This window comes from Poecilia formosa, unplaced genomic scaffold (assembly GCF_000485575.1).
Source record: "Poecilia formosa unplaced genomic scaffold, Poecilia_formosa-5.1.2 Scaffold262, whole genome shotgun sequence".
Lineage (NCBI taxonomy): Eukaryota > Metazoa > Chordata > Actinopteri > Cyprinodontiformes > Poeciliidae > Poecilia > Poecilia formosa.
This window is the reverse complement of record NW_006800201.1, coordinates 552,258-566,528: the sequence shown is the minus strand read 5'-3', so window position 1 is coordinate 566,528 and position 14,271 is coordinate 552,258. Positions and strand designations below refer to the sequence as shown.

At 34.5% G+C, this 14,271-nt stretch overlaps 2 protein-coding genes and 1 long non-coding RNA gene across 4 annotated transcripts in view; 2 read left to right on the top strand and 1 right to left on the bottom strand.

The window, feature by feature from the left end:
* Positions 1-3,421, top strand: part of LOC103150771 (myelin and lymphocyte protein-like) — an 8,839-nt gene extending 5,418 nt beyond the window's left edge. Inside the window, exons 2-4 of the mRNA XM_007570507.2 lie at positions 417-584; positions 1,792-1,917; positions 2,867-3,421. Of these exons, the coding sequence (XP_007570569.1) occupies positions 417-584; positions 1,792-1,917; positions 2,867-2,941 (369 nt within the window). The 3' untranslated portion in view covers positions 2,942-3,421. The remainder of the gene's footprint in view (positions 1-416; positions 585-1,791; positions 1,918-2,866) is intronic.
* A 3,218-nt stretch (positions 3,422-6,639) lies between these two features.
* The window catches only part of LOC103150769 (equilibrative nucleoside transporter 2-like), a 15,803-nt gene continuing 8,171 nt past the window's right edge, over positions 6,640-14,271 (bottom strand). The window contains exons 13-15 of one of the 2 annotated variants that reach the window (XM_016680928.1): positions 10,081-10,164; positions 7,800-7,980; positions 6,640-6,855 (exon numbers count right to left, since the gene is read on the bottom strand). In XM_016680928.1, coding sequence (XP_016536414.1) covers positions 6,712-6,855; positions 7,800-7,980; positions 10,081-10,164 — 409 coding nt within the window. In that variant the 3' untranslated portion in view covers positions 6,640-6,711. Of the gene's footprint in view, positions 6,856-7,799; positions 7,981-8,481; positions 8,571-10,080; positions 10,165-14,271 lie in introns of those variants that run through there. The other variant, XM_016680929.1, reaches the window with a different exon arrangement.
* The window catches only part of LOC107838480 (uncharacterized), a 4,722-nt gene continuing 2,938 nt past the window's right edge, over positions 12,488-14,271 (top strand). The window contains exons 1-3 of the long non-coding RNA XR_001664548.1: positions 12,488-12,666; positions 12,909-13,008; positions 13,910-13,982. This is a non-coding gene — a long non-coding RNA (uncharacterized LOC107838480). The remainder of the gene's footprint in view (positions 12,667-12,908; positions 13,009-13,909; positions 13,983-14,271) is intronic.

Genomic DNA, 14,271 nt, shown 5'->3' with positions numbered 1-14,271 from the left:
CATTCAGTGTTGTGTTCAGTGTTGTGTTCAGTGCGTTCAGTGTTCAGTGTTGCGTTCAGTGTTCAGTGTTGAGTTCAGTGTTGAGTTCAGTGTTGCGTTCAGTGTTGTGTTCAGCGTTCAGTGTTGAGTTCAGTGTTGAGTTCAGTGTTGAGTTCAGCGTTGTGTTCAGTGTTGCGTTCAGTGTTCAGTGTTGAGTTCAGTGTTGCGTTCAGTGTTGCGTTCAGTGTTGCGTTCAGTATTGTGTCCAGCGTTCAGTGTTGTGTTCAGTGTTGCGTTCAGTGTTCAGTGTTCAGTGTTGAGTTCAGTGTTGAGTTCAGTGTTGCGTTCAGTATTGTGTCCAGCGTTCAGTGTTGTGTTCAGTGTTGCGTTCAGTGTTGTGTTTATTGTTGTCTGACGTCTCTCCGGTGTGCCTGCAGATCTTCGGAGGCCTGGTGTGGATCCTGGTGGCGTGCACGTACGTGGTACCGCACAACCCTCAGGGCTGGGTCATGTTTGTCTCAGTCTTCTGCTTCGTCATGACCTTCATCTGGTTGGTCGTGTTCGCCTGCGGTTCCCACGGCAACTCCAGTGGCTGGGCAGCTGCAGTAAGTTATCACTGGCAGAAAAAACAACAACTCTTGTTTCAGTGACCTGTACAAATATAATTCTTACTTTTTGAGAAGTCATCAGCAAAAGCTGCTAGATATTTTGGAGATTTTTATAGTACTAAATTACACTAAAAACAGTTTTATTTTATAAAAGTATTCCAACATCTGTTTAAATTTAAAGAAAACTTTAGCTTAAAAAAATTTATGTTGCATTCAACATAAAAACACAAAATCTTATCAAGTGTTTTGTGTCTAGATTTTAGTAAAAATACCTCAGTATGCTCTAAATAAAACTAAACAAGTAACTTCAGCAAGATACATCAGCTTGTTTTAAGCCAATAGTTTTTTAATATAGATGAAAAAATAGTAGATTATTTCACTTTTAACTGAAGATAAATGTCTTGTTATAAGAAAAATAATCTGCCAACTTTTTCATCAGTATTTAAGAATTGTTTCCTTACAACAAGCTCATATATCTTGCTGAAAAGTTACTCATAAATTAGTTTTGTCTTATTTCTACTAGATTTACAGCAGAACCCAGATAAAAATACTTGGTGAGATTTTGTGTTTTTGCAGCGTCTAAATCCAGGACATTCACTTAACGGCCACTTTATGCTGCACACCCGTTCAACTGTTTGTTAAAACAAACAATAAATCACCTGATGACTCAGCAGCAGGGCATTTAGGCGTCTATGGTGCGTTCAGTGTGCATCTGGAAACTTCCCAGTTGTAAAAATCTTCTGGATTTTCTCAGTGGGAAGTCGAATATTCACTCCGACATTGTGTTTCAACATGGCCGCTTCTCGCATCAACAGTAGTATTCTATGACGATATGATGATGAACAGTGTCTACTTGGGCGTTGCCATGTTGAAATCCTGACTTTTCAGACCATGTGAACTGGAACGCGTTAAATCAGGTGTGACATCAAACTTCTCTCCAAGTCCAGACTTGCTGAAGATCAAACAAAGCCTCAGATTGGTGACATAAGAGGATTTATGGTTAACTCTGAACTTAGTGTTGCTGTTGCTGGTCTGAAGTGTTAAAAACTGCTGATCTGGATTCTTGGAACAAAAAAATAAACTCAATTCTTTTATTATGAACTTTCTCAAATGTAAACATATAATCACATTTTATGTTTATTTGATTTTCTATAACAAGCATTTCTCTCATTCTGTGCTCTTCTCTTCCATCTTCCTCCATCAGGACTTTATCTATCACCTCATTGCCGTCGTCTTCTACCTCAGCGCCTCAGTTGCTCTGGCTAAAGTGACCATGGACTTCAAATCCGATCCCTTCACTAAAGACTACAAGCTGGATATCTCTGCGGTTGTAAGTACCCTGTATTTATGGAGGACATTGTGGTGCATCAGCGAAATTAAACTATTTCTGGAAAACTTAACTTGGAAAATGAATGAATGTTGACCAAAGAAAATCTGTTATACAAAAAACTTGTTCTGGAGCATAGCCTGCTTGTTCACCTTTTATTTCATGTGTTCATGTTGTTAGCTAGCTAACAAGCTAGCTAAATGAAGTGCGCAATTCATGGCAGAAAACGTACAATTTAAAAAATTTATTTTTAATTTTCTAAAAATGAAAAATGTTAATTTTCTAAAAAAAGAAAATATTTTAAAAATGTTTTCATTTGTTGGTTAGCTTCATTGTTAGCTAGCTAACAAGCTAGCTAAATGAAGTGCGCAATTCATGTCAGAAAACGTACAATTTAAAAAATTTATTTTTAATTTTCTAGAAATTAAAAATTTAGATTTTTTTAAAAAAACTGAAATTATTTTTTAATTTTCTAGAAATGACATTTTGTTTAAAATGAAAATTTGTGAAAAATATTTAAATATTTTAATTTAAAATGTGAAATATATTTTTAATAATTAAATTTTAAAAATATAAACATTTCTAAGATGTTTATATTTTAAAAACTTTCAGCATTAGGATGATGACACAGAAGCAGTAATCTACTAGATAAACATTAGCTTAAAGGATTAGCGTGGATCTTTTGAAGTTCTGCTAAGTTGTTATTGGAAACAGTTTCTCTACATGTTGTAGATAAACAACAGTGATCTTGGTGGAAAGTAAATAAATCCGTCCATTTGAAGGAAACTAACAAGCTAAAAAGATTTACGCTTTATCAATCCACCTACATGAATGTTTATGTTGTTTGAAACAATGTAATTAGCTTAGCATCTACAAAAACAACATCACAATGATATTTTTACTACAGATGATACTAAATCTGATCTGTCTGAACTATTTTTCTTCTTTTCAGGTTTTCTCGTATGTGACAACTCTGCTCTACTTCGTCCACACGATACTGTCGGCTATTCGATGGAAATCTTTCTAAACTCCTGACGCGACCTCACGAGAAGTGAAAGGACAGAACTGACTTTTTATTGCTGAACATGATGGAACATTTATTGCTGGATGATGGAGGCCGCCAGTTTACAGTTTCTGTGTGGAAACCTTGAAGCTGCATCTGGTTTATTGCAGCTTCTCAGCTTGGAGATGAACAAGCACCCAGCTGGTTCCACACAATTACTTTATGAACATAAACCGACTCATTTAAACAGATGTGACCATTACTGTAACCCAGTTTGTTAAAATGTTTACTTCAGAACAATTTACAAAATATTTTAAACTTTTGGTAAAAGTTCCCTAATAGTCAGGTTAAAGTTTTACTATGATTGAATTATGAGACTTTTTTTTAATACAGTCTAGAAATATGAGTACATTAGCTTGCTTAATAACTTTTACCTCATAAGTATGTTAAATATAAGGTTTAATTGTTACCAGATATTGCTTTTTACTGCCTAACATGTCAATTCAAAATTTATATATTTACCTTTTCACTCATTTTCTCTAAATAAAACATGATAATTCGAGAATTTTCAAGGTAATAAAGTGCTGTATTTTTCTTTGTAGTATTTTTTATATGTATACTGTTATAGCACTTTTCAATATAACCTTTAAAATTATGTGAATCTGGTGTATATTATAATATAGTATGGTGACTTGGGTTTTTGTTTTTTTTTTTTGTAGATTTTTTGTAACTTAAAATTATGGAGCTCATTTAAAATAAAACTGTTTTATTTTGAGACTTGTTTTTTTTCTCTCCTGTTTCATACTTTAATGTTTTATTTATTTATTTATAGCTTTTTTTATACACATTACTTTCACAGAGCTGACATAAATGCATCAGCATGCTAAAACTTTTTCTGCTTCCTTCACAAAACAACTGCAGAAGAGACACAAAATGAGACAAGATGTGTTGACATTTGAATATTTCATTAGTTAAGATCTCAGGCGAAACCTTGAGGTGCGGAGAGGTCACACCCTGCTTAACACTGCAAAAGGTGTTGGTAGGGAACAGTTAGCAGGTTCTTAATGGACTGCTTTAACACTCACAGGGACAAGTCCAGTTTTTGTTGCTCAAATTGCTCTGATTTTCTCTGTTTAGTAAATAAAATCCTGTCAAAGTTGGTCTCCACCTGCTCAGAGCTCAGGTTATTTTCACTGGGTAAAATAATGGAGGTGGTTTGACCTGCAAGACTTAACGAATACCCTTCCCAAAACTACTGCTAATACATGACTGATGATATATAACAGGTTTTTACATGCATAGGTACCCACCTAAAATGGTCCTACACTGTAAAACATTTGAGCTGTATTTAATTATGTCTACTACTTTCTATTCTTTAAGTCAAATAAATTTATCAAGTTTTAGATTTTGTACCTAAATGTGAGTTTGTGAAAGATAAACTTACAGCAGTAAGTTGTGTTAACGTTTTATTAATTTTGTCAAACCTCCAGGAGTTGAATAAACTAGTTTTTAGGTTGGCACTTAAAAAACTGAAAGAAGAAAAAGACAGGAGTGGGAACTATTTCCCAGAATGCTTAGCGACATGTTTCTGTATCCTGAGATGGAAGTGCGTCACATTGATCCGACTCTGGTGTTTCATTAAAGCAAATGTTCATTGACATCAGTTTACCAATCCGCTCCCCTGAAGCTTAACCAGCTTTTCCCACTGAACAGTGAACGCACCTCAGTGTCCTCTGAGAGGAAGATGACCCCCTAAACTGTGCCTGTGTAAACAAACCCACACTCTTGTGGAGCAAGTAATAAAAGTATGATCCCACACACACACACACACACACACACACACACAGTGTGCTGATGCAGGCAGGGCTGATGGGAGTGTAAAGCAGGTCGGTGAACTGTGACTGCGATGTATTATGGATGAGAGGAAGACAGGAGGTGATAATAGAGGAGCATCTCCATGAAACTGAAGAAGACGAGGCTGCAGGGCGTCTTCTTCACCCCAATCACAGACATTTTAGATGACAATACTTCACAGACTGCATGTTTTTGTTAATACTTGTGTAATTATTGTTTTTCTTTTTAGGGGTGTTGATAAAGGCAAATCTACACATATACTACAATTAAATTATTAAATAACCAGGGATACTCCCTATGCTTTTTTTTTTGAGGAACAGAACATAAAACAACAATATTTCATTGCTTAATATATTGACAGAGCAGCAAAGCTCAAAAACACAAAAACTTACCAAGATTTTATCTAGTTTCTATTCCAAATATCTTCGTACACTTTAAATAATGTCAAATTTGTCAAATTTATTTATAAAGCACTTTTAAAAACAGGTTTTAAAGTTCACCATAGTTCTGTACAAAAACAATAACACAACAGAATAAGTTGATGAGAAGAGAAAGAGAAAACAAATATATAAAAATTATTATAGATTTTATTTATGACTCTGTCTTGAGATTTCATTGGGTTAAAGTTGTGACGCCATCTCCGGAACATTAGTTTAAATATCAATTTAAAAGTGCGAAATCTGTCTACTGCCGCCTGCTGGCCAAACCGGTGTACTGGGTATTTCCAGTTGATCAGAAACTGATTTCATGTTAACATTTCTGTTCCGCTGAGACGCCGCATTTGGGTCATTGTAGATATAAAAAAAGGAGCAAATTTCCACCAAAGAACTGTGAAATTTTGAGATAATTTTTTTAATTAATCAAAAGGTTTTAGCAAAAATTTGCATCTTTTTTTTCTATCTACAACAGCTTAACATGCCGTCGTAATTACGCACCAGTTTCTCTGTTGCACATTTCTTGTTGTGTGCTTTACATCACAAAGACATGCAGTTTGCAAAACCCAGAAAATGTTTCATCAGGATGAAAATATAAAAGACTGCTGCAAACTGCACCACAGTGAAAAACAGAAAAAATAAAAAAATATTTACATTTTGAGCATATTTAAAGGATGTATATTATTATTCAATTCAACATTTAATTTTCTGTTTTCTTCAGTTTGTCGCATGTCCAAAAAAGAGACCTAGCAGCTCAGAACACCATCTAAAGTTACTGAAGACCGATGAAGTAAGTATTGAAGCAGAACACATTGTTTCAGTGTACATGTATTACATGGAAAGTTTAATTATTGTTTAAAAAAATAAACAGAATATATTATAACAATATTTTATCCAATCAGAAACAGACATTTAATCATTTATTTATTTTACAAAACAAAAAAAGACATGACACACATTGAAATTTGTGCAAAGAATGACCATTTTCACCTGAGTCTCCTATAATGCAACATCAAAACTAACTTTATAGTGCAATTGCATGAAATAAAACAAAGAGCTTACATTTAAAAGTAAAGAAATCTAATTTAGTAGTGAATAACTGGACTGAGGTAGTAAACCCAACAATGTCTTCATATTAACAGTCAAGTTTCAGTTTAATTTGTAAAGTCAGAAAGTACGTAGTGTTCATGAACTATGATTGAATAAAACATAAAATAATAATGTTTGTAGCCAAAGTTGAACGTAAAATAATTTAAAAAATCAATGAAACTGTAATTTTGAGAGAAAACATGAGCTAATTATTATTATTATTATTATTATTATTATTTTCCAAATAAAAATAGGATTGAAGTGAGTAGTGATAATGAGGTTCACAACTAAAAACAAAAAACTACATCAACTAAGCATCCCAAAAGTAAAACAACTTTAAACACATATAAAAGCATTTCTGAATAAATATAAACGTCTGCGATCTTCTGAAGTGTAAAAGTCTAAAAGTCTTTAGTTTTAGGCAAGTTTTGTGATTTTTAAGCTGCCTTTGATCCACAGAGTGTCGACGTGGTTGAGCGGCAGAACTCTGTGCTGAAAGCTGAACAGCTGCTGTCCGTCCACAATCACCCGAAATCTGCCGTGTTCACAGTGGATCTCAATCTGCAGACGGAACAACAGGTTCAGTTCAGTTCCCTACAAACACAGCACCTACAATCTACTCAAAACAGCTCCAGATATCTTTGCTTGTTTTTTTGAGTCTGTATGCTGCAGTTACCAAATAATCAGTCACTAAATCAGTTGACAATTATTTCAATAAGTGATTCATCTGATTAATCGTTTAAACTCAGGAAAAACTGCCACCTGCTAATATGATGATTTTAAATATACAATTTATAGAAATAATTCAGACAAAAAATAATAATAAGCAGCTCATCAGCTTCACTTCAGGCATTTTATATCTGTATTAAATAACTCGTTTCTCTAAATTCACTATTTATTCCAGTGAGATTCTGGGCTTCATGTTGTCTTTTTATCGTTACAATATTTTAACTTCATTTAACTTTTACAAAATATGTTTTTGCATATTTGTTGAAGCCGTCACCAAGTTGTGACAGATTAATATGAAACAGATAATCTGTGGAAAAATTGATTTCAAAGGAACACTGCACTGTTCCCACTCAAAAACAACCAATCAGGGCCGGGAAGAGTGACTTTGTGCTGTCAATCACCCTCATGTGCATGCTGCTCAATGTGCATTCCAGAAAAACCATTTATCTGCCATCATTGGTGGCCAAGCTAACTAGCCTGAGCATTCATCACATGCTCCGTTGTGGTGAACCAGAGAAAGGAGAAGGATGTGAGCAGCACATACACAAAGATGATTGACAGCACTAAGACCCTCCTTCTCCTAGCTCTGATTGGTTGTTTCTAGTTAGCACTGGGGGAAGGCATTGAAGATCAATTTTTTTCACAGATTATCTGTCTCATGTTACAAAATGGTGACAGATTGAACAAATATGTAAAAAACATTTTATGAAAGTTACAAAATGTCCGCCACAAGTACTGCAAAAGACAGCGTCAGGTTTCTGCAGAGATTCTGGTACCTTGAAGGGCTGATCCTTGATAAAAGGGAAAAAAGGAACCGCTCTCTCCACTTCGCCCCAGGATCCCGAAACGCAGGCTCTCCGCAGGACCTGTCGGTCTTTAAACCGGACGCAGAGCTCCAGCGCCACGTTGGGTGGCGGCTCCCTGGACCCGCGGCCGCAAGTCAGAGCGACGTAGAACCTGGAGAGAAGAAGAAGTATGGCGGCCATTAAGCAGACAGGATATACAATCCCAGTGGCAATAATACAGTAGAAAACATGTAAAACTTTTACTGATGTCTTTTTTTCTTGCATATTGTCAAATAATTATTTGGTTTAAATTGCAGCATTAAGTTAAAACTCACAATTCAACATTAATGAACTTAAAAAAACAATGTTTAGACAACTTGTCTCTTGTTAAATCAACTTCATGAACTTTAATTTCTGAGTTAAAACCAAAACAATTTTCTTGTTGACTTAAATTACATTTCAAAGCAGCAGTGGACTTTTGTTTTCAAGTTAAACCACCTTCAAATGTTTTACAGTGCGACAAGAAAGTTTGGTCTGTTTTAAACTTTTCCTTCACAGAGAGGCTTTTTACACCTCTACTACCAATTAAACAAAAAGTACTACACATTAAAAGCATCTAAAAGAAAACTAGTTAATAACAAACAAGATAAGGTTTAAATAATCAGATTTTTACCGATCTGGACTCGGATCCACCAGCCCAACCACGATCACCTTCTTCCCTGGCTGCAGCCCGCCGGAGATTTGACCTCTGAAAGGAACTTCCTGGAAACACAAAATGTTTCCATGGCAACAGAGAGACAATTTACGTTGTGCATCTCTTTGGACTGGGCATGGGACTTCAAGGTGTTAAATCAGCAATAATTTATCAATCCTAAAGGGAAATTAAATGAATTAACAATGTAATCGTTTTAATAATTTTTAAAATCATGTTTCAATGAAACGTGCTGGTGTGTTTCAAATGTCTTTAAGAGAGATTTGAACCGGAAATTAAATAAATTAAATTCAAGCTGATTTTATCAAAGAGACCAGCAGAAAAAACACATTTACAGATTTATCTTTAATTCATCTTAGCTTTTGATAAAACAGCAAATTTTTCACAATATCATCAGAATCTCACATTAAAAAACTATCAGGACTAGGTAAATAAAATGTTAGATGGTTCAAAAGACAAGCTCTGCTATACAGATGGGTATTTAGTGTATCATTTATAATTTATAATAGTCACAATGAATTCCAACTAATGATGTTTAAAACTCCTCAAAACTTTCCGTAGTGTTGGAGTTGCTGTTTTTACTGACCTCCATCATTAAATAAATGTGAAAATGTGACTAAATGCCATTACTGTGTGGAGTTTAGTGATAAAAGTCACACTTCTTTTGTGAATAAGTTTTGGTGTCCTAAAGATAAATGGGAATGATTTTCAAAAGCAGTCTTTGTATTTGTGGGTCTGTGATTGCTGTGCTCCTAGAAGAGACAGAAAACAGTTCTGATTTATCGTTACCCAAACAGTTCTGAACAAATATTGTGATTAAACGTTAAGTCCATATCACCTCTAACATGCACTATAATGTACTAAGTTGATAACAAACACACTGTATTACTCATCAACAATTAATAATCGGTTTAAAAGAAGCGGAGGTTTTCACATTTTGTTGACCAGGTGATATTTAAGTGTGTTAAAACAATGCCAAGAAGGAAACAATCATTAATGCTCCCACAGTTTACACTGCAAAAACAAGATCTTACCAAGGTTTTTTTTTCTTCAAATTTCTAATACAAATATCTTAGCACACTTGAAATAAGGCAAAACAAACTTACAAGTAACTTTACAGTAAGATACAGAGCCTTATTTTAAGTAAATAATTCTTTATTATTGATAGAAATGTACTTGTTTTATTGGCAGATTATTTCACTTGTGATAGGACATGTTCCCTTGTTATAAGTTAATTTATCTGCCACTGGAACAAGCACTTTTTTGTCAATAATAAGAAATTATTTACTTAAAACAAGTCTCTATATCTTGCTAAAAAGTTATTTTTAAGTTAGTTTGTCATATTTAAAGTGTACTAAGAAATTTACACTAGAAATTAAACCAAAAATACTTGGCACGATTTTGTGTTTTTGCAGCATAAACTGATGTATTACGAAAGGAAAAAAAATCTACGATGAAATATTCTTTCAGAACATTACTTTTTATGAAGAAATTAATTTTTATAATTTTATTTGTCTCCTGGGTTTACATGTGTTGCTTTCATCATTTTTTTTTTTTTACCAGTTTTCTTTCAGCTTCTCCATCCGGACATCGAGATGCCAACTTGTTCTGATCCGTCTCGGGTCTCTGTGGTAAACTCCATTTCTGAAAGAAAATGTAAAAATGCATCATAACTTTTTTGGACTCTTTTTTTGTAAGGAGACCAAATATAGTCTATTTTTTAACTGTTGTACTTAATTGCAAATATGTTTCTATGTATGGAGAAAACATTTTAATCTGTTTAATCTGTTTTTGCGTATCGGGTACTAAGTTCACAAAGTGATGTAACAAGCCCGGTCCTGTGACTGCCATGTGCCGAACTGCAGAGAAGCAGGAAGTTTGATTACATTGGCTTAGAATTCAAAATAAAAGCTTTCAGACGTCAACTTTGTTAGACATTTATTTTTAAAGTGAAAAGGATGGATGCTTCTATTTAGAATCTAATCTACATTTTCAGCTTTGGCAACAAGAGGAAATACATTTAAAAAGTATTTTGTAACGTATTTAAAGATCTTCAGTCTTCAGTGGAGATTTTGTCTGTTACATCTGAGGAAAAATGTAAAACAACAAAACAAAACACTGAGAATATGTACAGAGTTGGGTAAGAACAAGTTACATTTACTTGAGTAACATTATAGAAAAAAAATACTTGGAGTATTTTTACTACACTGTCCTTTTTACTTTTATTTGAGTAATTTTATTATGAAGTATCGCTACTAGGGATGCACCAATATGAAAAATTAGGCTGTTATTCATATCCAATTTTAATACAGCTGTTATGGATGATAACCAATATATTTCTCTACCATTTCAACACCTTTGGAAACAAAAACAAATATTGTTTGTTAATATCGGCCTGGTTTTATCTACCAAACCGATCCCAATATGTTAAAAGAAATAATCTGCCGATGCCGATATTAGTGCCGATATATTGTGCACCACTAATCTCTACTCTTACTTTAGTAAAGCTTCTGGATTTTCTACTGAGTGCAAAACAAACATGTTTTAGCCAAACATTCACCAGACACACACCTGAGTTTTTGTTAGTTTCATCAGTATTTTTATTGAAAGAAATTAATTTTGAAAAAAAATATTTTGCCTGATTTTTTTTTTGTTTTTTAATTGTGTTTTTGATATGAATTATTGTAATTTTGATCTATAAAATAACAAAATTTCCACATAACTTTATAGTTTTTTAAATATTAAATGACTGGTAATTTGATTAATTAGTCAGAACTTGAGTAGACTTTTTACAAAATACTTTTTTTTATTCTTACTTGAGTATTCCTACTTTTTACTTGAGTAAAATATGTCAAAGTAGTGCTACTCTTACTTGAGTAATATTTCCGGATACTCTACCCTCCTCTGGATATGGATGTTAATGTAGAACCAGCAAACAGTATTAAATAATTAGGTTTGCACAGAGCTGTTTAGAGGACATACACGGTGTAGTGGCAGGTAAAGTGATTCTCAGGCAGTTGCAGGAGCATCCAACAGTCAGATTCCTCATTTCACAGCAATATGAGCCTTGAAGGAGTTTGATCCCGGTCGCATTTTGTGTTTGTGTGAAAGTGGTGGAATTTTCTCGACTGAATTATGAAGTTATAATCCGATCACTTTATTGTTGCGACTGTCAGGTGCTTCAGCAACTGCCTGCGGCAGTACATTCACTGTGCAAACAGCTGGTGTCCTCCGATGCCTGTTCTCTTTGGGAATCATACGACTAGTGTAAAAAATTACAAAATCCTTCTGGGTGTTTTTTTTGTTGTTTTGTTTTAATCAGTGAGTGTTTTTAATATTCATTGACAAGGATATCTCTTTAATTTCAACAATTTGGAGAATCCAGGACTCTTTTCTCAACAATGTCATGAAATTAATATGACCGCTTTCAAATCTTGTGAGACACAATTGCCTTTAACTAGACCGTTATTTTTTCTCCAATATATTTATTGAGCTTATGAAAATATGAAACCGAAAATTTACATTCAAATAAATAAAGAGGGCATAAAATTCATCTAGAAAAAATAAAATAACAAATAAATAAAAAGAGGGGGGAGTATAAATATGCAGATAAATTAATAATAGATCGTTATTTTTTATGTTAGTGGTTTAAAATCCGCCTTTCTAACTTGCAAAGTTAAAACGAAGCTTTTATTTTGATAGTTTTCAAAAGGATCTTTTGCCTATTCTTGATGACTTGATGCTACTGGGAACAAAAGCAGGTTCACGTCGCTTTAGAAAACTCAAACAAGTAAAAAGTTCAAACATTACTTGCCACCAGAGAACTCCAGCTACATTCACAAAACTGAAGAAAGTTTTTTTTAGAGACTTATTTAATGCTCTGGTTAATTGTTAACTCCTACTTGCTTGTTGTCAGGTGTGCAAACTTACCTTCCTGCCCTGCGCTGTCACCCTGTGTGATTCAGCCATTTTTCATCTGCAGGAAGCAAACAGCAGAGCAATAGGCTGCAGCTTCAGTTTGACTGGCTGTGACGTCGCTTAGGTCTGAATCAACACTGACGGAAAGCTTCAAGCTGCCTGATTACCCTCCAGCACACACAGCGCAGCTCTGATCATCAGCTGCGCCCACATGCCTTTCTCTGCCAGGTCATTAAGAAATGCGCTCATTGTCAGGCGCTAACTCCTCCTCAGGCTCCCGCTAAGGAAGTTTCACAACTTCATTTGTTTCTCAGATTCATAAAAAAGAGGCTGTGAATAATCCACAGGCAGCGCATAAAAACAAAACTCAAACCTTTGATTAAAAGTATAATCATGGACATGAATCTTATGCCCATTCTGAGCTTTTAAAGATGCAGTTCGAGTGTTTTTTCTGTTTTTCTGATATAAAGTTGCAGGTGGGGGGAAGGACCTGCGATAACGCTCCTTTGTGCACGAAGGATGCAGCAGTCTGACACCAGTTCTTGGGATAAGAATCAATGTGACATCTATGTGAGTCTTCAGTTGTTTATTAACATTTGGAAAGGTAAAACTAGACACAAACACATTTTTCTCACTGTCTGAAGTTAAATCCGACCAAACTTTTCTTGTTTTAGCTTAGAATTATCAAAGTTATTGGAGAGAAATTTGTGGGAAAAGATTTGATTCAAATCATATATTCTGAAAGACAGTTATCCCTCATTCTGACCAAATGTACATTTTTGAATTTGAGAAAAGTAGCAACAACAACAAAAAAAAATCTCTAGAAAATATTCTTGCTAAGCTTCTGGCATTTAGCAAGTAAAGATAATTTTGGTAATTCTAACTAAGCTAAAACAAGAAAAGTTTGGCCATTTTCAACTTCAAACAGTGAGAAATGCAAATATCTGGTTTCATGAAGACCAAAACAAATAAAAAATAACATGTGAGTTTCACTATTGCAGAAAAAAGGGTTTTAAAACAACACTTACAGACTATAATTCATCTACAGTTAATCTTCAGTCAGGGTTTAAGATTTATTTAGTCAAAAAATGCAAGCAATAAATCATTTTCTCAGTACTTGACACTGAACTAAACTCACCTTAAAACTTTACTAAACGTTCAGAGGGGTTTGTGTGAAAAACAGAGGAAACAGTAACAACTTGGATCTGCACACTAAACTCAGCAATCTGCTGTCATTTCAATGGAAAGTAATATATTTAGTAATCATGTCAGCAGGAATATTAAGAAATCTGATAAGAGCTTCTTTAAAAACAAGCGGGATTTAAGTCCCAGAAGTACTCACCAACTGTGCAGCTGGGCGGGAAACAGAGTAAAGGAAATTCTCTCCTAATTGTGGTAGAAAGGCTTCACTTGGTGTGATTTAGTGAAAGTCAGAAGCGCTCTCTGAATTTTCTCTTTTTATTTTCCACAGAGTGGAAGAATGGGAGGAAGCCAGACGTCTGCTGGCTAAAGGAAAGGGCCGAGCCTCTGGGAGAGGAAACACGGTCAGTGGAGGCAAAGTGCTGCTCAGATGCAACGGTGACGCAACTAAACCTGATCCTAGAACTGTGTTGCTCGTTTTGGCAACATGGTGGAGTTGCTCTGTTTAGTTGGTTGTTTTTGGCGGCTTACACTTTGCACGTTCGGACAGTTGTTCTCTCTGGTTCTGGATGCTGTGCAAATGGAAGGATATTTGCTCTTACTTTCTTTTTCTTTAACAACAAAGTCAGAAAAGTAATTAAGCAAAAAACTGTGCTAAAAATTACACACATTTTGCATTTAAGATAAAAAAAT